Genomic DNA, 24,846 nt, shown 5'->3' on the forward strand with positions numbered 1-24,846 from the left:
TACCTCTTCAGTAAACTTTCCCATACATTCTTGGATAAAATGAGGTGCTCTGTTATGTTGCTCTTCCCCTTAGTCTATGTACTTATTATAGTAATTAAAATATCTGTTATCTTTGTTTGTTTACATGTTAACATCTCATGCCAAAAGTTGCCGAAGTAAAATAAAATATTATGGATAAACTTTTATCTATTCAAAAATTTTACTGATATATAGGTAATCAGCCACAAGGGAAGGAGGTTAAGTGAGTTACTAGGGGTCCCCCAGAAGGCTACCCAAAGACAAAAATTCCAGGGAATGAAGCTCATTGAGAAAGTGAAGGAAAGATTAGCACAGAGGTAAGAGAGTGAGAAGCTGATGAAGCAGCCAGGGCAAGATGCCTCTGGCTGAAGGGAGAGCAGTTCCTCTGGTAATGGGTAACTAACCCAGGACTGGATACAAAATAAACTAAGGACACTATCCATGAAAATTAAGCCTGGGAAAGGGAGAGTTCCCTTTCCCTCATCTTTCCAGCCAGCTGGTTTCCAGGAACCTAATTAGCACCATTCACTCCTACCTTTTAGATTGTCAAGGACTTTCCCTAGGAGCTAACCACTTTCCTTTGAAGTGTAAATACCCTGGGAAGGCTCCAGGCCAAAAGCTAGAGGAGTAAGTCTCCTTTATCAAGCTCTGCTTAGGTGAGCACACCTTTTGCCTGAAAATGGTTACACACAATCATAAATCATTTTTGAAACCTTGTCAACCATGTGTCGTTTTAGACTAGAAAATTTATGACACTAGATAGCCTATAAATGTTGTAAAAAACTGGTAAGGGGCGCTCAGTGTCTGGAGCTGATCTCCTCTGGGTCTGCTGGTGTAAAATAAAGTTTGGTTTTTCCCACTCTACTTTGCCACTACTTACCTGATTCCTGCAACACTCCTACAGGGGAAAGGGGCAACCAGTGAAAGGCACAGACCTTAGAGTCATCCCTTCTACTTGGTAACAGAGCTAGAGAATTTATACACCAACTCCTGTCATTCATTGGATAAGAGCCACTGCCAAGAGCTACCAACTCTGCAGATCTAGATGTAAAAGCAAGACCTTGGGGAAAACGTTTCATTGCTGGCAGTTGGAGGTCAAGCCTGTGTGCACAGAAGCAAGAAGAGCAAGAATATAAGACAGAGTATGAGCCCTGACAGCTGTTACCAGGGGCCTGAACCACACTGACATGGCTCCATACAGACTGTGTGCACGTTAGGGAATGTGAGCTGACACAAGACAGCAGTCTGAGGGACAGATTTTTCCAATGGTCCAGACATGAGGAATATCAGAAACGGGAACTCCTGAATTCTATTATTGCCACTAGGTTTTCTAGACTCACCCTTTCCTTTTGCCCAGTTCGGTTTTCAACAACCTTCTTATGTGTTTTCTAGTCACTAATCTTGTGGTCAGGAGTATTTGAGACACTGAAAGGCAAATCTTCTCTGTATGGCTTCCACATGGAAGGCCCAGGAGACAGGTATGCAGGATCCAAGTCTGGAAAAGGACAAAAGGGATGCTCAGCTTCAGATAAGGAAGAAAGAATGGGGGAGACACAAAATGAGTCAGAGCTCAACCTGAGCTTTGTGGGACTTGGGGAAAAAGGCAAAGTCACAAATGCCAGGTCCTAGTCAGGAGGCCCAAACCAGTGAGTAGATCTCAATCCAAGGGATTGAGAGTAAGATATGGTTTCAGTGTTTAGGATCTATAAGGAAACAATAGATTAGGCCTGGGAATCTGGGAAATTGGCCATATATTAAAACTTATTCTGTTAGAATTCTGGAGAATGAACTGACCAACCCAGGAAGCCTATAGGTAAATGAGGCAGATTTAAATTAGAATGCTGACATCTGATTGCTATTTCTTTAGTTAACAGAGAGCATTAATTCAAAAGATTATGATATCCAGAAAACTTTTCCTTTACTTAGAAATATTCATCAACATTATCTCCAATTATTTAATATAATTTGCTTTAGAAATCTGTATAGCATTGAAATGTATGACAATCTAAAATATCATCTGCAGAATTAATGGCCAATAAAATCTTAAGAAAATATTTGCAGCATTGGGCAAAACATCAATATTAGTAAAACTAAAAATGATATATTTTGATATTCTAATCACAAGAAAACTATAACTAGCAAAGGAAATGTATATGTTAAATTATTATGCACAAGAATCATTCTACTTTGGATATATGTACATAAAAGCATCATGTTGTACATCCTTTAAAAACCTATAAATAAGGAGATCCAACATGGCGGCGGGTGTGGAGAGATCAAGTCTCTGACCTCTTCAGCTGCGCGGGCATAGGGAGTCGTAAACCATCTAAATGCTGTTTGCTCAGGATCACTAGGCAATGCTGAGCTAATGTGGATCTGGGGCGAACAGTCTGGGCCTCTCAGAACACACACAGAGCCTGGATTGGCTGAATTCAAGCTCTTGTTCGCCTGCTTCTCGCAGACAAACTGCTGTGACTCAGCACTAAACGATCCTGCTGAAACAACTGGTTGGCCCTTCTGAACCTACGGAGGTTAATGCCAACCGAGCCTTCATTGGCAGTGGCCACAGGATTGAAACAGGGCTTGGGAGAGCCAGTCAGGACCCACCCGTTGCATTGGTCACCCGGCAAAGGGAACGAACTGTCGCCATTTGCATGGGACACCACCATGGCAGAGAACTGACGTCACCAAAAACCTATAAATAAAACACTTAAAATTCCAAAATAAAGTCTATAAAGTAGTAAAATTCATTGCTTAATAGAAAAAGAAACAAGTTGTTTATATGTGTATGAAATATATTAATTCTGCTTATAGTCCCATAAATATATTCCAAAACATTACCTTTCCTTGTTCTACATAAAAGCAAATGTTAAAATAATAAAATTCTGTGTTAATTTCAAATTAAAGGGAATAGGTATGTTCATGTATGTTAAAAATGAAAATTATTTCAATTTTTTTTAAAAAAAATAGTGCAAATTCTGGCAAATAAGAAACTTTTATTTATTTTTATGTGGTGCTGAGGATCGAACCCGGGTCCTGCCCATGTAGGCAAGCACTCTACCACTGAGCCACAATCCCAGCCCCAATATTTCAAATTTTCTAGAACAGATCTTAAAAGTAAGAAATTTTCTAATATAAGTTATACATTAATATTAAAAAGACAATTTAAAAATTTCCAAGAATCATTTGCCAGAAAAATCTTATTAAAGCCTAACATGAACCCTGCTCTGGAATTCTAAGAGAAAAAGAAAATGCGTCAAAGGTGAATGGAGTCATATATTGGAATTTTCATATATTGGAATTTCTACATTATGAAGATTTTTTCTACATTTTATTTTAAAAACACCCTTCCAATAATTCTCCCTAAAAACAAATAAACCTTAAAAGGAACTACTTTTGGTTTGTACTTACACATCCCTTATTTGATTCCACGAGGAAAACACCTTGTACTCTACTTTTCCAAACAGAATGATTAAAATTAAACCTGTAACATTCCATATAATGAACTAAGAGTCTGAATTTTATTTTTTTGACACAAATTAGTGTACAAAGGAACAAAGGGCATATCTGAAGGAGTTTTAGTGGCAGTCAACTTGATAATCATTAATAAACAGCTCTCATAAAAATGGAAACGTACTGTCCAATAATTAACAAGAGCAAACAATATGGCTTTCAAATTCTGAACAAAGTTTTTTCAGGACAGATATAATTTCCATTTCAGGAAAAGATCATATTCATCAGAAAATTAGAAGGGCATTAATTGGGTTTTGACATAAATATAAATATTTAAAAGTTTCTTATTTGCCAGAACTTGCACTATGGGGATTCAATCTCAGGGGGCTTAGGTATTCAAAATCATTAGGTTACTTTCCTGAGGGGATAGAGGGCTCCTGGCATTGCCCTGGCTTTGTTAAGTCAGGATAAGAATGCTAATAAAAGGGGCATTCAGTCATGTGAAACAGATCATTCTTTTTGAAGAGAAGCACTTCTCAGATGTGAGGAACTGGGCAAAGCAGGTAAATATTTTTAAAAATATTAGTAAATAGCCTTTTCCGTAATAATGAAAGTCGGTTGCTTGTAAGTTAGAAAGGAAATAATTTTATGAGATGAGGATATGATTCAGTTTCCAAACATGAAAATAAGGATTTGTAAGTACAACAAAAAAGGGACAAAATGTACTAACAATTATTGACCTATTTTATATCTTTTTGGTTGTTGTTGAGATTTTTCAAAAACTGGAATAATAAACTTGGCTGTAGAGGAGGACAGTTTTCCCACCACGTATGAGAACAGAAAGTTATGAGCGGTGATCTGACCTCTCCTTCAGTAGTCCAGCTGTGCTATGAGAACTTGAACACGTCCTGTATCAAAACTCCCTACTCTCCGGTCCCCCGCCTGATTCTGTATGCAGTGTTTGGCTTTGGGGCTGTGCTGGCTGTTTTTGGAAACCTGCTGGTGATGATTTCAATTCTTCATTTCAAGCAATTGTATTCTCCAGCCAATTTTTTGGTCGCCTCTTTGGCCTGTGCTGACTTCTTGGTAGGAGTGACTGTGATGCCCTTCAGCATGGTCAGGTCGGTGGAGAGCTGCTGGTATTTTGGGGACAGCTACTGTAAATTCCACTCTTGTTTCGAGGGGTCATTCTGTTATGCTTCTATCTACCACTTGTGCTTCATCTCCATTGACAGATACGTGGCCGTTACAGACCCTCTGATCTATACAACCAAGTTCACTGCATCTGTTTCTGGCTCTTTTCAATTATTTACAGCTTTTCCCTTCTCTATACAGGGACAAATGAAGTTGGGCTGGAGGAGCTAGTAAGTGCTCTCACCTGTGTGGGAGGCTGTCAAATTGCAGTGAATCAGAGTTGGGTTTTGATAGATTTTCTATTATTTTTTGTGCCCACGCTTGTGATGGTAACAGTTTACTCCAAGATTTTCCTCATCGCTAAACAACAGGCTAGGAAAATTGAAAGCATGAGCAATGAAACAGCAAAATCGTCAGAAAGCTACAAAGACAGAGTGGCCAAGAGGGAGAGAAAAGCGGCCAAAATGCTGGGAATCGCAGTGATAGCATTTCTGATATCGTGGTTGCCGTACTTCATCGATTCCATCATCGATGCCTTCCTGGGTTTCATCACACCCACGTATGTTTATGAAATATTAGTTTGGATTGCCTACTATAACTCAGCAATGAATCCCTTGATTTATGCTTTCTTTTATCCTTGGTTTCGAAAAGCCATCAAACTAATTGTCACTGGTGAAGTCTTGAGAGAGAATTCCTCAATAATAAACTTGTCTCTTGAGTAGCTTCTTATTTTAAATTGGGAGAATCAAAAAGAGACTCACTTCAGATACATCGTGGGGAAAAGAACTGGTCATACATGTGCAAGATCTCCAAATGTGAAATAACTAAATTATGCTTCAATATGATCTGAACACTTAAATTCATGTGCAATGGTCTTTGGTAAATATAACATTAAAGCCCAATTGCATTGCAAATAGCATGACCTCAGAGCCAGAAACATCTGAAATCCAACAGCAACTCTGCCATTTATCTATGTAATCTTGGGCTGCTTAGCTTTCTTTGAAGATTCTTTCTACATTTTATTTTAAAAACACCTTTCCAATAATTCTTACTAAAAACAAATAAACCTTAAAAGGAACTACTTTGGGTTTGTACTTACACATCCCTTATTTGATTCCACAGGAAAAACACCTTGTACTCTACTTTTCCAAATCAGAATGATTAAAATTAAACCTGTAACATTCCATGTAATGAACTAAGATTCTGAATTTTATTTCTTTGACACAAATTAGTGTACAAAGGAATAAAGGGCATATCTGAAGGAGTTTAGTAAGCCTTTCCTTGTAGTATCCTTGAGAAAATTTAGGAGAATAAATATGAATGAACTATTGAAATGTATTTTTAAATTCTAAATTCTGGCATTTATTTCTTTATATTAGTTTAAACCCTGGACATATCATTTCTCCATTCTTCCATGTCAATTTCCTTTAAAAAAGTGAATGAAACTAAGAGAAACTTATGTGCTGGTGCTTCGCTCAGAGAGGTCCAAGGGAGTCTACACAATCTGTTATTCAGGTTTGTGGGTCTGAAAGTTCAATTTAAGAGCCATGAAAAATAAATGAAGAAATATATTAATTATAGTACCATTCAATATTTTATAATGGGAACGAATAATAGCATCATAAATACCATTTGTTTACAACTTTACTAACTGTAGATTGTGTATTTACTTCCAGGGAGTCAGAGAGTAAGTGAGAAAGAAGAGTGAGTCTCAAACTGCAGTCAGGTTGCTTAGAGCTATCTGGAGCACAAAATTTTCATATAAATTTTTTCAGAAGAACAATATTATGTCATAAGGAAAAGTACAGACAAAGTTCTATTAAGAGATGTAGATGTGGGAGGGAATAATTTATTTGCTGTGATTCAACATTTGAACATCTAAATTTCTATTCATTCACACTTCTATATTAAAAAATCACTGTTTTTATTCTAAAGGATTATTTTCCTTTAAGGCTCCTAGGGGCAATTCAGATAAACTCTAAGTATTAAAGCAGAATTGGCCCACAAAAATTAACCAAAATTGTGATTTTTGTTATTTCATACTCTTGAATCATTTGGTTCCCTTGTTCCTCTTCTCCCCAACAAATCCATTCATTCACCTAAGCCTTATTGAGATTACAAATTGCCTTTAACTTTTCTCCATGGACACTAGTGCATTAGTATGAATAATAATATGATTATGTTTTCAAAATGTGTGCACCTTTAGTAACTCATATATTTAACAGTAACTTGGTAATTTTCCTTTTTCATGTATAAAAGTTTAAAACAAATGAGATTCTGGATGCATTTTTAGCTTCCCACTTTTTAGAAGCCAGGTTGTTCATCCTGTCATGTTATTTTCTGCATTTTAATGATCCAATGTGCATATTCATTTCCCTAAAAAAATCTATTCCTCAAGAGATTGTCTTTTCTTGTTCCTCTTTATGCCTCTAGCAGGGACCCTCCACTATATATGGAATGTAATGGTTGATCAATAAATGTTGACTGAATAAATATGTGTGCATTTCCTTTAAATATAGAAAAAATATATATATATGTACACATACACTTACACCACGATTGGAACCCAAGGGTGCTTAAACATTGAACCACATCCCAGCCCTTTTTCTTCCTTCCTTCCTTCCTTCCTTCCTTCCTTCCTTCCTTCCTTCCTTCCTTTCTTTTCTTTGTTATTTTTTAGTTTGAAACAGAGTCTTGCTAAGTTGCTTAGAGGCTCACTAAATTGTTGAGACTGGCTTTGAACTTGCAATCCTCCTGCTTCAGCCTCCTGAGATACTGGGATCAAAGTCATGTGCCACCATGCCAAGCTATATACAGAAATATTTTGATGAGTTCATATAAGAATATGCATGTTTGGGCTGGGGAGATAGCTCAGTGGTAAAGCACCTGCCTAGCATACATGAGGCCTGAGTTCAATCCCCATCACCACATAAAAATTAAACAACAATAAAAAATGATGTTTAAAAAAAAGAATGTGTATGTTCACATTGAGTGAATATGACTATGAATGGATCATTATACACAAAGGTAGTTATCCGACACTACTGTGGACACCCTACATGTTAATTTTGTGGTATTTGTGAGTCTGTCTGTCCATGAGACTAGGATTGGGCCTTGTAAGGATAGCCTGTTGGTTATCCCTCTTTGGAACCAACAACAAGTCAAAGTGCAATTTCTTTCTGAGGATTGCCTAAATGTTCCTCTCTTAAATGGGTTGGCCTGGTTCTATAGATCCATGGCTATTTCTTCCACACTCTACTATACACATATACTAAATTTTATTTCTGAATTACCTATAGAGGATTTTATGATAATTCTATTAAAATTTTAACTGGAAATAGAACTCTAGTTCAAAAAGAAATCCCTCAGAACTTGAAAACCATTTCTCCATTACCTTCTAGAACCTAGTGGGATGATGAGAAATTTGATAGTCATTTTCCATCTTAAAACAAGTGTCTTTCTCTGGCCACTGAGCCTACTTTTAGGTCCACTCCTTTTAGCTTCCCCATAGAAAAGAAAATATCTGGCACTTGCCTTTCTGTGATGGCAGACACTTTGAAGTGAAATCTTAGACCTTTCTTTAACCCAGAAGAAACTTTCTCCAGAATTGCTTTTATTATATTCATTCCTTTGTTCTCTTTTGTGGCTCTTTTTGTAACTTGGAACTTTGGTCTAAATCAATTGAGAGACAAAAGAAAGAATAGCCTCAAGATTGTGTGTACGTGTGTGTGTGTGTGTGTGTGTGTGTGTGTGTGTGTGTGTGTTCACACACGTGCATGCACAGGCTGTGTAATTCTCTGGTTTTCTAATTGGTTTGATCCCATCTGCTTTCTACTTTGGGGGGCATTTCAATGGAATTTCAGAACTAAAACTACATGCTCAATTTGTTCAACAGGGGTGATCTTCAGACGATATGTAAAAATACAACCATTCCACAGTTAAAATTTTGGAATGCTTAAATGGATGTTTATAGGACAAAGATACATATTTACTTTGAAAGTAGTTATTGCTATGGTGTGAGCCACCATGCAAGTTCCCCTCACACCTCTCAAGACTTTTCATGATCCACAAAAGCAATGATCAATATAAGGCAAAGGAAGGCATCTTCAGGGCATGTCCACCTCTGAGAGGAACCTCCTTTCTGACAGATCATGGCCCACATCTTGCAAGACTGTATTTTCAGTATTTGCATATCAAGTCTGAATGTTGATTCATAAATCAAGTGGTCACATTTTGAAGAGGACTTGCTCAACAATAAATTTATTTTTGATCATGTTATCTTAAATGGGGGAAATTGAAGAATGGACTCAGAATTAACACATTATTATTTAATTATTATTTATTCATTATTACCTTCTAAAATTAAATGAGGTCTCTTTTCTTCATGTAGCCACTCTCCAAGTTAGAGCAGAAATGGAATAGAGAACATCAACAATGGTACAGAAGTTTTAAATCATACCCCATAGTGTGGTAGCCTTGAAGGGCCAAGCTCTCAATGTACAAATGTAGGCTCTGTGATGAGGTACATCTTTGGGGTAAGCTTGCATACCACACAGATCTCTGATGGGGTAAGCCTCCTGAGATCCCTTCCAACTCCTGTTTAGCGTCTGTCCATGAGAAGAAACCTTATGACTTTTGCATCAGGGATCGTTCTGTCCAGGGGACCACTCCATTGAAGAGAGTACTAGTAAGATGATTCAAGTTTAATTCTCTGTTTAGCTTTCCTTATTCATTCATCTCACTGTGCTGCCCTGTGCTCATTTTGAGCAGAAGGAAGATAGAATTGCAGGTATGGTAGGAGGAGAAGTGGGCTGATGAGGAGAGAAGCCTATGCTGTCACTGTCCAGGAGGTAAAGGAGCTAGAGTTCTTGTGCTTAGAGAACACATGGGAGGGAGAAGGGAACCCTTCCTGCAATTGCTCTATTTCAAGTTACACCAAGTGTCTGTGACACATCCCATAGGAATTGGTAAAGAAAATGCAAGTTTTGAGGACAGTGACCATGAGCCTCAGGTAACTGGGGAGTGGGAATGCTCCTGCAGAGATTATTGAAGAATTCAGGTTTGTACTGCATGAGAGTGGCATGATCTGGATGTTCAATAATCAGAAACCATGTCCACAAAGTGAATGTTACAAGCAGACCAAATTTGGTATAAAATTATGTGGTCCTTCCCCCCCCCCCTACTTTCTCTTTTTCTCTGAGGAATAGATACAGAAAAGTGGGGGGTAAGGCATGGGGGACAAGAAATAAAAAAGCAGGTATTTCCTTTTCCTAAAACCAAGCCCTTTAAGCTCATACCTGCTTCCTGGAGGCAGGGAGGACAGGGATATTCAAGTAGGTATGGGTTGAGGTTTTAAATTGGAGTGCCCTGAAACTGAAATTTTCAACACTCAAAGTGACTGGACCATTATGAGTCATACCTGAGGTATAAACAAAAGAACCTGGGAGGCTGTGATCACAGAAAATGTGATTGCTTCTTGTTCATCATCATACTCAAAGTAGTCCATAAGCAGTTAATGAATATTTAACTCATCAAACCCAAATGGATTATATAGTGAATCAAATTAATTCAGTGATAACGCTCACTTGTTGGCTTAGATCATTACTGAAATGAATTAATTGCATATAAACAATGCCCATCACTCTTCGTTTACTGTTTAGCACTTTGGCCCAGCTGTTTGTTTAGTGACCGGTAGCCTCTAATCCATAGAGACAGGGTACAGATCATTTCTCTCCTTTTCCTCTCATTAATAGTCTTCTGAGTTTGGGCACTGCCATGACTACAGGGCATCATTATCACATTTTTCTCTTTCCTTGGTCATAATGAGGGAGTTTCACACTCTCAGTAACTGGGGAGGAAGTCAAGTTAGTGGGCTTTTATTTTTGAAATGTCTTTGAGGATTTCACAACACACAAGCTAAAGGTCAATGTAAAAATGACACTGAAAACTTCAGCTGATGCAAGACCACCTAAAATTTGCCTGCAAATGCCTTGGGTATTAGGATCTTAACTTCCTGAAGATGGTCTTACAGCCAACACCAGTAGAGTCAGATATGTACAAGAATTTTAGAGGCTTTGGAAAAGAACTTCTAATCCCATCCCACCTCAGTACTGGGTGAGGTGCTTTTTATTGACTAAGTGCCAATGTAGAAATGGGAATTGAGTTAGATTCCTGTATCAAGTTTAGATGATACAGTGAAAACATACAAATATTGAAGAAACATGTTTGTTTAATGCTATTTTTAGTGACTCCTTTGATTGTATCTGCCTGTCATTGGCTTACTATACTCACAAGCTATTGTCTTTCTCCCTTAAAGTGCTTATCACCATTTGAATTCATAAATCCATCTCTATACTTACTCGCTTCATGTTTCTCATCCTCTCAAGACCTAAAACAGCATGAGAATAGGCATCATATGTGTTTGGGCCATTATTTTATACCCACCTAAGGGATTCACTAAATATATTTTCAATACAGGAATTCATTAATAAATATATCTCAGAAGGATGGAGGGAGGCATAAAGTTATGATGACATTAAATGCCATAAAACCTATGGGAAAACTCCCCACACCCAAGTATCTTCAAATTTAAATGTCAATACAGATTATGTTGAGAAAAAACTCACATAAGGTTGTGTCTACTAAGCAATCGACATCAATTCATCAAAGGAAAAAAAAGACACTCAGAAAGAATTAGGAGAAATCTGAAAGAATATTTGGTTAATAACACTAATTTTATTCATTAGTAATCAGATGGCCAGTTAGATTACTAAAAATATGCCTCTTATTTGGGTCTAGGAATACAGCTCAGTTGGTAGGGGGCTTGCTTTGCATGCACAAGGCCCTGAGTTCAATCTCCAGTATCACAAAAAAAAAAGAAAGAAAAAAAATACCTTTTGCTTTTTATATTGTGAAAAGCAAGTTCACAAATATCTCTCAACCAGCCCTGCACTGCCAAGGTCTTGAATTCTTCCTCAGGAAGACTGAAGATTGCTTTTCCTTGCTCTTCAATGTTCCACCGTTCCAGGGTTGAAACAATTCCTAAGGAATTCATTTCTACATTCTCACTTCTTCCTGCTCATTACTCCTGTGTGTGTGTGTGTGTGTGTGTGTGTGTGTGTGTGTGTGTTGCTGGGGATTGATCCCAGGGCCTCACACATGCTAGGTAAGTGCTCTTTCACTGAGCGACATACCCAGTCCTCATTTCTCATTCCTTTTTAAGACACTTCTTTATCACTGGGCAGAGAGACCAATCACCAGGAACCACAGCTGAATGTGTAGTGATAAGGTTCACTGCCTATTTGTCACATACATGGATAGACATTACAGATGTGCTTCAGGTGACAAGGTCCTGAGAGAAGAGCTGACTTTCTACTAGCATCTCAGGAATGTTCAAGTGTCTAAATCTTTAATGTTTGAAATAATATATTTCATCAATCTCAAGTTTCCCCCACTGCATCTTATCTTTTTGATTGTTGGTAGATATTGCAAATGCAGAAATGATTCTTGACAGGATAGAAAGAGCCAAGTTGAACTTTAAAGTTTGTACCTTATTATAGCTTTGCAACAAAAATCCAAGGTACAAAAATCTTAGTAACAAAAATTCAAGGTACAAAGATCCAGTAATGTGGCTAGGTCATGGTTGGGAACACCCCCTATTCAAGTCTATACATGAAGGAAAAAAATCTTTGGCCCCAAATACATAATGTCAATTAAATTTAATGTAGAATAGAGACTTGTTTTGTAAAATAACTTTCCTAATAACCACTGTTGGAAATAGTCTTCTAGTTCACACCTTGTACCACAGGGATTCTGTTGAGGGAGTTCCCATTGAAGGTGTCTGTTTAGCTGGAAGGACTAAAACCTTTACACAATGATGCAAGACATTCGACATGGAAATAAATCTGGAGAAGATGATCCATCAACACTAATCACATTTATTAGTGACTGTTGCTCAGAAGAACTGTAGAGGTAAAAATAAAATGTAAAACAAAAATTATGAGTAAAAGCAAATTTTATCAAATTAAGGAAAAGAAACATTGGCTGCTTGAAATCAACCCCCAGTAATCTTTTACAATATTATATTTTGGACTTTATTATTTTCTAGAAAGTGTTCAGAATTTATAATACAAATGGAAAATTATTGTAGGGATGATATCTGATAATTTTCTGTTGTATTGGTGCATGTAGGATTAGAATAATACATTCTTGACAATCAGAGGTGAAGCTTTTGCACATACAAGCAGCAGCACCAATGAGCAGCAACTCATCCCCACCTGTAGCTCCGCTGCTTTGCTATGAGAACCTGAATGGGTCCTGTATTAAAACTCCCTACTCACAAGGGCCCCAGGTGATTCTCTATGCAGTGTTTGGCTTTGGGGCTGTGCTGGCTGTGCTGGGAAACCTGCTGGTGATGACTTCCATTCTCCACTTCAAGCAGCTGCACTCTCCAACCAATTTCCTCATCGCCTCTCTGGCCTGTGCTGACTTTTTGGTGGGAGTGACTGTGATGCCCTTCAGCATGGTCAGGTCCGTGGAGAGCTGCTGGTACTTTGGCCGAAGTTTCTGCACTTTTCACACTTGCTGTGATGTGGCGTTTTGCTACTCTTCTCTCTTCCACCTGTGCTTCATCTCCATTGATAGGTACATTGCTGTTACCGACCCTCTGGTCTATCCCACCAAATTCACGGTATCTGTGTCAGGGATTTGCATCTGCATCTCCTGGATCCTGCCCCTGGTGTACAGTGGTGTCGTGTTCTACACAGGTGTCTATGATGACGGTCTGGAAGAATTATCCAATGCCCTCAACTGCATAGGAGGTTGTCAGGTAGTTGTCAATCAAAACTGGGTTTTGATAGATTTTCTTTCTTTCTTTCTACCTACGATTGTTATGATAATTCTGTACGGTAATGTTTTTCTTGTGGCTAGACAGCAGGCTAAAAAGATTGAAAATGTTAGTGGCAAAGCAGAATCATCCTCAGAAAGTTACAAAGCCAGAGTGGCCAAGAGAGAGAGAAAAGCAGCCAAAACCTTGGGGATCACTGTGATAGCATTTATGATCTCATGGTTACCATATAGCATTGATTCATTGGTTGATGCTTTTATGGGATTTATCACTCCTGCCTATATTTATGAGATCTGTGTTTGGTGTGCTTACTATAACTCAGCCATGAATCCTTTGATTTATGCTTTATTTTACCCTTGGTTTAAGAAAGCTATTAAAGTTATTATTAGTGGTCAGATCTTAAGGAACAGTTCGGCAACCATGAATTTGTTCTCTGATCAAATGTAAGCAATTGGATTGAAGAAGTGGAAGAGTTCATTTAAAAAATTATTGTGCATTATAATTATACATATTAATTGGATTTGTTGTTACACATTCATAGATTCATACAACATAATTTGTTCAATTTCCTCCTCTAGTATGCAGATATCTTTAAGATATCCAAATGAAGACTGTGGTAGCATGCTTGTCTAGCATACATGAGGCTTTGGGTTCAATCCCCAGCTTCACAAAAATAAAACACAAAGCAAAATAAAACCCAAATGAAGTATTTTAAAAACTCAAGAAAAACTAGTGATGAATACAAATAAATTGCTCTTCAAATAGATAGGATATGACCATGTTTTCAGTCATTGTTAAGATGTCTCTGTCACTTCTCCAAAAATATTAACTTGACTATTAAATATCAAGTTATTATTTAATTGCTCAGAGCTCAACATATCTCATCCCTGAGGACACTTCCCTCCCTCCTCTCTTCCTTCAAGTCACAGAATTTCCATTTGTTTTGGTATGTTCCCTGAAAATATCTTTGTTCTCTTTTGATTCCCATTCCTTTTCTCCTTACAAAGTTTGCTACTTGATCTTAGCCTGTTAAAAATTTCATGCATGAATAGCCTTTCTGGCTTCTTGTTCTCTTTTACCTTTTTTTTTTTTTAAAAAAATAATTTTTACCAAAGGAGCCTCTTGGGTAACAGCTTAATCTATTCAGTCTGATGGGAGATCTCAGGTGTGGGGGCAATTTTCAAATATAGACATCTTCTTGACCAGATTGTTGTGATTGTCTAACAAATTACTATCCTTCTGTGTCATCATATTCCCTCCCAAAGTAGAAGGAAAAAGCTCCCATGGTTACCAGAATGGTGTTAGGGTGATGATCATATGGCTTCTCTTCTTGCTATTGCTGGACACTGAATAGTTTGGATGGTCAACACCCTGTGTTACAAGCTTATGTTTAAATACAATGACTATCACTTGTTCTTGGAGGGGGAATCTCTTTTGACTGTGGTCTCTAGTTCTCTTTCATTTTCTTTTAAAAAAGCTTAATCAGAATAGAGAATTTGTAAGGCTGGTGGAATATAAATCAATAACAAACATTCAGATATCCGTTCATTTTGTTCAATTACCAAACAGGATGTATGCCTACATCATATTGAAATCTGTCCTCAGAGCCTTGGATGCAAGTAATAACATTTGTCTTTAATAAGCTTTGACTCTAGCAAGATGCAATGTTGGTCATGGAGGACAGGTTTTAAAAGGACAAACACTAGCTCAAGCAGGTAATGGAGGTTCACATCCATGGTGAGCAGTCTTCTTGATGTTATGCAAAGAGAAGGACCTTTTATCTTGTGATCACCCCTCCACAAACATATAAAAGAAGACATCAGAAGAATTCTCATTAAGGACTACACAGAATTCATGACTGGTGTCTTTATACTGATAAGGTCATCAAAAATAAGGAATGTGAGAAATCGTCCCAATCTAGAGGAACCTGAAGACACGTGACAACTACATGTGCTGTGATATCCTAAGTGGGAAGCTGAAGCAGAAAAGGGATATCAGGGAAAGTGAGGAAATCTGAATAATGAATGTTCTTTTTATTAATATGTTAATGATAATGTACCAACATTTGTTTATAGGTTGTTATAAATGCACCATACTAATTAAAATGATAATTAGAGAAAGTGTGGGTGAGTATATAGAAATTCTCTGCATTATCTCTGCAACTTTTCTGTAAATGTAAAAGTACTCCAAAACAATGTGTGTGTGTGTGTGTGTGTATAAATGGAGTATACAATTCTTGCTTGATGAAGTTCCCAACTGGTCTACCTGAAGACAACAAGGCACGTTCATTCATTTCTCCACTATACAAATGTCTGTGAAGGATAGTGTATACCAAGTTTTGGGTTCAGTGTGATTAGAAATAGAAAACAAAGAATGCAGAATCCTCAGTGGGAAAAAAAGTTGCCAATAATTATGTCTTATAATTCATAGGACTTAAAGCTCTAAAAGATACATTTGAGGAGCACAGAGGAAAGGAGAATTCATATGTGAATGGCAGACCAGGGAGACAAAGAAGTAGCATTTAGGTTAGGCCTTAAGTTATAAAAAGATTTTTGAAGGAAAGAAGAAATGGGAAGAGATTATCAAGCTGAGGGAAGAGCATGAGAAAATAAACCAAGAAAGTATAGTTTTCAGAGAATATAGAGATAAAACAATTAACAACCACACAAAGAGTACGCACCCTTTAAAGCTTCCTGGTGTGAGCATTACATAAAGTTATTCCAAGGAAAAGAGTTTCTGTATCAATAATGTTTGAGATAGTTTGCATACTATATCCTGCTCTTGGAGTATACCACTATCCAAAGTCCTATTAAAGACTCTGAGAAACCCTGTTTTAACAAAACCCATCTGACCTTGTTTAAATATGAATTTTTTAAAAATGTTTAACCCATGAAGACCTCTTTGAGGTGAAAGGCTGAATAATAGGACTCCTGTCCTAGGAAAATATTGGTCTATATCATTGATTTGGTACTTATCAAATACATTCCTTATTTTGTCTTGGTCTTTTTCACTATAATCCAGCAAGTTCAATGTGTATTTTTTTGTACAATTTTACTTATTTATTATTTGTTATTCTTAGGTATACATGACAGTAGAGTGTATCTTGACATATTATACATACATGGAATATGGCATTCTAATTAGGATCCCATTCTTGCAGTTCAATGTATATTTCTAAAAGGCAAAGATGGGTTTAGAACTCATGGTATAATAATGAATAATAATACTCATGATGTACTTATTATCAACTGTGATATATAAGATAAATTATATGATATGTAATACACAACACAGTGTGATTTAGGAAGACGAAGAGAATGCTAAAGGCTGAGGAAGCTGAGAAAGTCCCTTTGAGAGCTCAGAATATAGCCTGAGCGTGTATCACTCATTTAAATAGAATAAAAGTAGAGAGACAATTCCTACTCAGAGTAAACTTTCATGAAATACATAAAGTTGGTGGCATATCAAGCATCATTAAGCATACAAAACGAACAGTCAAAACACCAGTCAGTACAAAGCAGAGTGTTTGTGTTGGAATGCCACAATCAATCACAGTATTGTTTTAGACCCTATCATTACACCACCCAATGAACAACCATAACATAACCAATATGTGATTATTGAGAACATGAAAAATGTTAGTCTGAATTGAGGTAGGCTGTAAGTAGGAAATGCCTATCAGATTTGCACAAACCTAGCACAAACAAGCACGTAAAATCTCCCATTAATTTTTATATTAATTACATGTTGAAATTATCAATTTTTATATATTGAGTTAAATTATGAGTTAAATACAATTTTTAAACTTTTTCAAGTTGGATACTAGAAAAGTCTTAAACTACATACATAGTTCATAACATATTTCTATAGGACAGTTGTACTTTATAGAGAATAAAAATGAATTATAAGACCTGATTCAAGCCCTTTAGGGCTTAAAAATTAGGATTCTAGCCCTTAAGGGTATAAACGTAACAAGTAAGTAAAAATATATGAACCATGATAAAACTAGAATATTTATTTCCAACTGATGTGTAAAAATGCATATAGAACTTATTCCTATGTTTGACTCATTTTACAAATGAGAAAACTGGGATCTTATAGAAGCAAAGTAATTTGCAAGAAATTATACAGTTAGTAAAAATCTCTTTGCCAAAATTTGAATTCAAAGCATTGAATTTTAAGCTCATATTAATTTTTTTACAGAAATGAGAATTTAAGAAAAAAAGAGTGGATATCACAAAATAATACAATTAAGTAAATGCTACCCATAAGAAGATACACAGCATTCAGAGTTTATCATGCAAGCTAGTAGTTCCTGGTAAACTTTAGATCATAGTCACATTAAAAATATACTAAAATTTAAGTGCCCACTTCCAAGAAAAAAATTCACATAATCACATTTTCATAATATTTAGCGTCCTATTCCTAAGTTCCCAAACCCCTGAGGTCATGGATACACTGCTTCCAAGTCAGACCCAACTTAGAGTGGTTGAAGTATAAAAACCTCAACAATCTCTGTAACTTTAACATAAGAGAAGTTTATTTCTTGTTCATGTGAAGTCTGGTGTGAATCAGGAGCACTATTATGTGCAGCTGTCCTCAATATCTGTGATGCAGACCCCTTTGATTTTGTGGTTCCATCTTTTTAGCAAGAGACCAGTTAGTGCCTCAACTGGAACAAATTATCAGGGTAGTCTATGAAGAGCAGAACCGAGCAGGCAGCCCCACCTAGTGGTTGGGAAAGGTAGGGTGAGCAAGTGCTGTTGGTACGCCTCTGCTGTGTTGTGTGTTAAGTCATATCTCTCAGGATTTGGATTTGGCACAGACTGGCTTAAACATATTAGAGTTTATTAAGTAATAGTAAAACTGAAAGAAGAGATTTCTGGCTTTGGTTTGGTTATTATGATTTAAATATTGTGATTATGATTTAAATTATGATTTAAATATAGTTTTTAAATCTAAAGCACCTTTTGTTAAGGGTGCCATGATTCCCTGATAATGTCATTACTGGTTCTGGAGTGGCCTCTGGAGCTTCAGCCAAATCTCAAATATTCCTGGACGCAGGGAGGAGCAAGAGACAGGGAGAGAGGGCTTTCCTGGAGCCTCTCTCAACAGCCACATCTTCATCTATGGAGGAAAGGTTCTGATGCCATGGAGAAAGGAGGCCATGGCCATTAGGTGAGAAATAAGCACTTCTTCCCTGAAATAATTGAGAAAATGAAACCTAACAACAAAAACAAAATTCTTTGACAAATCTTATCAAATGCGTTTTCTCTACAAATTCATAAGAGAGTGAATTGAGAGAGACAGGACAGAAGAAAATAACTAAGGTTTTCTCAATGACATCTCTGACCTTTTTAATTTCTCCCTTAGTATTATTTTTTTCAACTAATGAACATTTATTCAGCACAATGTAGAAAACACTGATTTGACAAATGCATGAGACATGAATGAGACATGAGAGTGAATGAGACCCAGTCACTTCAAAGACTTGTCACCAAAGTCTGGGGTGACAAGCATCACCTGAAGTTCTCATCTTAGGACAGAGACATCTTCCTGGAGTTCACAAGGAAATCAGCACCAGGGACAGAGTCAAAGATTCACAGTGGCATAGTCATTCAAAAAAAAAAAAAAAGGTGCAGTCTCTGAGCAATCAGCAGAAAGCTAACCAACGTCTTATCCATGCCTAACAAAGAATAATTAAAATCTCACTGGACTATAGCAGTTAACCCAATAGCAAGTTAGAAAAAAATTGTGAGACCAATTTAATAATTCTCGTTATTAATGTCTTTTTTCCTCATTTGACCTTCATTAATACTTACAAGCAAAATGGTGAAGTTGTATTTCTCTAAATGAACTCAGATGGAATAATATTGCCTGAGTCAAACATTCAATAAATACTGATTGAGTTCCTACTGTGTGGGCGATATTATGCTAGGTTCCTGGGATAAGGAAGTGAGGACACAGTCAGCCATAATATCCAGACCATATCCAGACGAACAAAGATGCACTGAGGTTGTCACCATATCTAAATGGCATGAATACCAGCTGGGGGATCAGGAACAGATCTCAAGTCTGTGCTGTGTGTTGACCTGTGCTACTTCATGATAACTATATTTCAAAGTAACTATTTTCTTTTACAATGCTACCTTAAAACAGTTTTATTCACTTGAAGGTCTTGTTATGAGATGGGAGTCTATGATCATAACCAGAGTGTCAAAACAGTCATAGCACAAAAAAGTAAGAATATTTGCCTTAGTATAGTTAATTCTCACTCAGTAAGGGAGAAGGACAATAACCCCATAATAAAGTATCACCAGAAACATTCTGTTTAGACATCAGAGTCTCAGAAAATTGATATGTAAAGCAGGTTTCCATTTTTCCAAGGGCAAAACATTTTTGCCAGGTGCAAAACATTTGCTTTTTATACCCTGTTCTCATAAGTAATGATGATGAACTGGACTTCAAGTCCTGGGGTCAGGTCTTTACCTGTCCACCCATCAGCTTAAGCTCCCCATGCGGTATCCATCACAGGTCTGATTCTTGTTCTCCTTCCTCCCTGATTCATTGGTAATAGAGACTGCACCATTATACTCATGTCTCTGTGTTTCTATGATTCTCTAGAAGCTGATTCTCCTTCCTGATTTTTAATACCAGTCCTACTCACAGATTTATTGCCATTGCTAGTAATGGCTGCTGAGACACACTTGATCCAATTCTGAGAAGTATGTGACACAGGTACTTGTTTTCCCAGTGAAAACCATGAGCTCGTGCTAGTGGAAAGATAGTGATTCTAACTGGTGATTAAAGGAGGGAATAATTAAAATGATAAGATGGGAATAATTATCACTTACTAAAATAATTTTAAAAAATGAAAACATTCCTTCAGGAACATAATATATTTACTCAATGATCATTAAAATAAATAAGTCTGACTTATAATTCTATTTAGTGGTTGACTTCCAAGAGGACAGGAATTCTAAAATGAACATTTTGAAAAAAGAGGTATTTCAAACTCTTGACAATGACTTAAAAATGTGAAGTGAAATTATGATTTAAACAAGGTTTCCAATATTATACTAGGCAATATTTTAGCTTCAGGACACTTTAGAGAGAAAACAGTACAAACCCCAGGTTTTATGAATGAGGACACTATAAGGCAAGGGAGATGGAAGATTCAAAGATAGCTGAAGTCTCACCATGCTGCTTCATGTGGCAGAACCAGGGAGCTCTATCCTTCCACCTCTGCATCTTAGTTGTTTCAAGGAAGCAATGACTTAGGAGCCAAATATTTCCCCTGCATTGTGGCTTATCCACGACGTCTTTAGATGACTTAGCTCTCTCCTTTCCCTACATTCTACTATGAGAGCACTGAATAAGAGGAGCACTCATCTCTTTCCAAATTAAGCTATCTTTCTCCTGCACTTGAACCCTGGAAGCTACCTACAAACTCATGACACCACGCAACCCACAGCTCCGGTGCCACTCATCCTTCCCACCATGCCTTCCTACAGGATTCCTGCCTGCATTCAGCAGAAGGAGTTATTCTTGGTACAAATCAATAGTGGGGGTCCGTGGCAAGAAGATCTCCCGGCTCAGGATGAGTTTCAGTGCCTTCCTGAACCACCGGTAGGAAAAGACGGAGATGATGGGGTTGCAGGCTGAGTTGAAGTAGGCAAACCAGATAAAGATGTCAAAGATGAGTGGTGGTGTGACAAAGTTAAGGAGGCTGTCCACCAGGGTGTCCATGGTGAAGGGAATCCAGCACATGAGGTAGATGCCCACAGCGATGCCTAGGGTCTTGGCAGCTTTTCTCTCACGCTTGGCAGCCCCAGCCAAGCTTTTGCTCAAGGTGCTGATCTGTCGAGCCTGCCTGGTTGCAACCACGAAGATCTTCACATACAAGCTAATCATGAGGAGGCAGGGGATAAAGAATGCAGGGAAGTTTAACCAGCCCCAAAACTTATTGAACAGCAGCTGGCAACTGCCCACACAAGGCATCTCTTCCAGCCACTGGCTAAGTCCTCTTTCTACAAAATCTGTGTAGAGGAGGATGGCAGTATAAGCTGCTGGCACTCCCCACCCTGCTAAGATATACTTGAGGGCCACCCTGATTGTGAACTTGGAGGGATAGAGCAGGGGGTCGCAGATGGCACAGTGACGGTCAATGGAAATGAAACAGAGATGGAAGATGGAGGTGAGGCAGAAAAGAGTGTCCAAGTAGGTGTGCAGACGACAGAGGAAGTCCCCAAAGAACCAGCAACTCTCCACAGAGCGAACCGTGCTTAGTGGCAGCACCAGAAGACCCAGCAGCATGTCAGCCAGGGCCAGGGAGAGCAGTAAGAAGTTAGTGGGAGTGTGAAGCACTTTAAAGTAGGACACAGAAAATACCACAAACAGATTCCCTAGGACTGTAGTAAGTATGCCTGCTGCACAGGACAGGTAGATGACCAGCTGGATACCCAGAGGATGGACTGTCCTGGAGCAAGACCCATTCACCTGGTAGCAGAATGCTGCAGGTAGTTCTTCAGCACCACCACGGGTGAAGACAGCTCTCATTGATAAGTTCTACTCTTCTCTCTTTGGAACTGGCCACCAAAATTAAAAAAAAAAAAGTACATATTTTTTTTTCTGCTAAAAAATCAGAAAATGAGAGCAAAAGAGAAAACTAATGTCAATTGAACCTAGTACAGTTTCCCTGGGTACTGAATCAAAAGTGCACTGGAAGCTGGGTGTGGTGGTACATGCCTATAATCCTAGTGACTCTGGAGGCTGAGGCAGGCTTGCAAATGTGAGGACAGCCTTAGCAACTTAGCAAGACCTTTGGCAACTCAATGAGACCCTGGCTTAAATTTTTAAAATAAATAAAGAAAAAGGGCTGAGACTAAGAATGCAACTCAATTGTAAAATACCCCTAGGTTCAATCCTTAGTATCCACCCCCCAAAAAAGTGCACTGAAAATCAAAAGTAGCATAGAGTTCAAGGTTTTGTTGAACTTACTTCTGCTAGCCTTGGTTTGTCTGAATGGTTCACACAAGATCCTTATGGAAAGAGAAGGATATAAGTTAAATATTCCTTCAAGGAAAAACTGATCATGTGATACTATTTAGAATAAAATTATTTAAAGGGTGTCTTTCCCATGTTAATAAAGTACTTGTCAAATGTAAAGTGACATTTAAAGGTATGAATCTGAGCCAAGTGACAAATTAATTTTTGTTAAGAAATCATCGCTTCAGGAAAAGGAAATTTTTTCACCTCTCTTCAATAATTAAATTGACAATAAATTAAAATCAATTAAAGCTTTTAATTAGGCCAATTTTTCCAAAATGAAAAACTCAGCAGGCACATAATCAAAAGAATAAAAAATTGCCCTATTTTAGTTTTTCATACTGCACATTTTCTAAAGATTATACACAGTGTTTACACATCTTGGAAGAACTATCTGAGAGACTATATGAGAAAGTATTTTGTATAACAAACACTAGTCTGTAAACTATTAAAAAATTCTAATGATCTGAATCCAGGGTTTCCAAGCTACTTACACAGGTAGGAGTCAGAGTCACTTCACAGGAAGGTTTTCTGTGTAAGCAGGTAGAGATTAGGAATGTAGAATACTCTCTCCCCACAGATGACAGATGTGCTACCAGTTCATGATTTATACTTTCCATAGAAACAGCTCCCCATGTAGTGGGATACAAATGGGCAGTGGAGGAGTACCAAGGGACCTAGTTTGCACTATTCACAAGTCTCTGTTGTTTAGGTTTCTTTCTCAATATGGGATTATTTACTCTGAAAATTAATTAGAGATGAAATTTAAAGATAATGGATTTAGATATACCTTTTCTTTCACTCCTGAGTTCTGGGTTATTCACAAAGGTACTCTATTTTCTTATGTGTGGATAGTTTCTATCTACAACTATAGACAATTAAAATATTTAATGTTAATATTTATCAAATTCCATTTTATTTTATTTCATTTTCCGTAAGTTCCATACATCCCTTCTACTTTAGAATTCTTTCTGTGAGTTTCTCAATATGAGCAAAAGTTGAGAATTAATTCTTTTTAGCAAATCATTACCCGAGGAGAGTTCTAAATGTTGGTCATGGGGAGGGAAAGGCTGTAAGGAGATATTCCAGCAGGGAAGAAATTCTAGCTGAGGACCCTTACGAAGCCCATGTGTCCTCAGAAGCATTTGAGACAAGAAGTAAGTTTCCAAAAACTGCTTCTAGTCATATTTGTAAGCCAGATGAGCAAATTTGCTGTAAGGCCAATAAAGTGGGAATTAAAACAAACAAACAAACAAACAAAAAACCTGGGAAGCTACTTTTTTAGAGATGCAAACAAAGAAGCAATTTCAGAACTTGTGTATGGAGTACAGAACTACCCACATTTAGTAGAACCTATGCAATCCAATAAAGGTAAATTAAATGTTGACAAAGGAAAGGCAGGGGTAATCATTAGACAATGCAAACAATAGGACTTTATAGAGAGAGAGAACTGGTTCTAAATCTTGCTCCTAACATATGAGCTATTTGGTCTCAGAAAAGTTGCTTAACCTTTCCGAGAATCAAAAGTTCTAATATACAAGTTGTAAGGGGTGTTAAAATATTTAGAAGATTAATAAAATACAAACCAGTCACCTGAATCATAATAAGCAATTAATAAAAATTGATTTCTTATATTGCCTTTATTTTATATCCTCTCTGTATTTATACCTGGTGTCAGATATTTGCTTGAATTTCTCTTTTATGATGCTTTTGGAATTGTCCTCAAGGAATTAATATTTTACCCCAGTGTGCTGGTAAATGTCTTGAATATAGGAATTTTCTGATCTCTTTTAAATCTCCCCACTGTGCTGTACATAGCCTCCTCTGCACTGTACTTAATGCTGAAATAATTGATCCTAGATTTCCAAAGCTTGGACTCCATGTCCTACTTATGTGCTTCTTTAATTCTTATACTTCCTTATTGTTTAGCAGCCATTAAGACCTTATTTCTTTTCAGGGCTCCATCAATCACAATCTTCATGAGATAAGGAGTTTGTATAATTTAACCATAGGGCTTGATGCCTGTTTCAGTGCCTGGCATATATTAGTCACAGAAGGATCATGCATCGAATGTGATTCATCACAGCCTAGACAAGCCAGCACTGTAAGAATGCTATGAAAATACTGGTCAACAGTGTGACTTTAATTAGCAGCTTTCTCCTACCACTAGGTACAAGGCAAGTTATGAGACATGGAGGTCAACTTCACTTAGACATTGTGGTGCGGTTGCTTTAACAGAGTTGTTTTGGCTGTAAGGGTCTGTGGTCTCCAGATGTAGCATGGGAACAGGGGGGAACCAGGAAGGGATTTGAAAGGAGCAGAGAGGGTGGTGGTGAGAACAAAAGCAT

The 24,846-nt window shown here is 37.5% G+C and overlaps 3 protein-coding genes across 3 annotated transcripts; 2 read left to right on the forward strand and 1 right to left on the reverse strand.

Moving 5' to 3' along the window:
• Positions 1-4,317: 4,317 nt before the first annotated feature.
• LOC308650157 (trace amine-associated receptor 7a-like) lies at positions 4,318-5,327 on the forward strand (the record flags this gene model as incomplete). Its single annotated transcript, XM_081296173.1, is given in 2 exon segments — positions 4,318-4,759; positions 4,762-5,327. Coding segments are annotated over 2 exon segments (1,008 nt in total).
• A 7,391-nt stretch (positions 5,328-12,718) lies between these two features.
• LOC308650029 (trace amine-associated receptor 6-like) lies at positions 12,719-14,534 on the forward strand. The gene has a single exon (XM_081295952.1). It carries the CDS (start codon positions 12,860-12,862, stop codon positions 13,895-13,897), a length of 1,038 nt encoding a protein of 345 aa, XP_081152078.1. The 5' UTR covers positions 12,719-12,859; the 3' UTR covers positions 13,898-14,534.
• Positions 14,535-19,657: 5,123 nt separating this feature from the next.
• LOC308650499 (trace amine-associated receptor 5-like) lies at positions 19,658-22,009 on the reverse strand (the record flags this gene model as incomplete). Its single annotated transcript, XM_081296509.1, has 1 exon — positions 19,658-22,009. One exon carries the CDS (start codon positions 22,007-22,009, stop codon positions 20,993-20,995), a length of 1,017 nt encoding a protein of 338 aa, XP_081152635.1. The 3' UTR covers positions 19,658-20,992.
• Between the last annotated feature and the right edge of the window lie 2,837 nt (positions 22,010-24,846).

This window comes from Spermophilus citellus, assembly GCF_964194105.1.
Source record: "Spermophilus citellus genome assembly, chromosome: 5".
NCBI lineage: Eukaryota > Metazoa > Chordata > Mammalia > Rodentia > Sciuridae > Spermophilus > Spermophilus citellus.

Bases quoted from the DNA above. Each gene is read 5' to 3' on its own strand.
- LOC308650029 (XM_081295952.1), top strand. From the start codon at position 12,860: ATGAGCAGCAACTCATCCCCACCTGTAGCTCCGCTGCTTTGCTATGAG.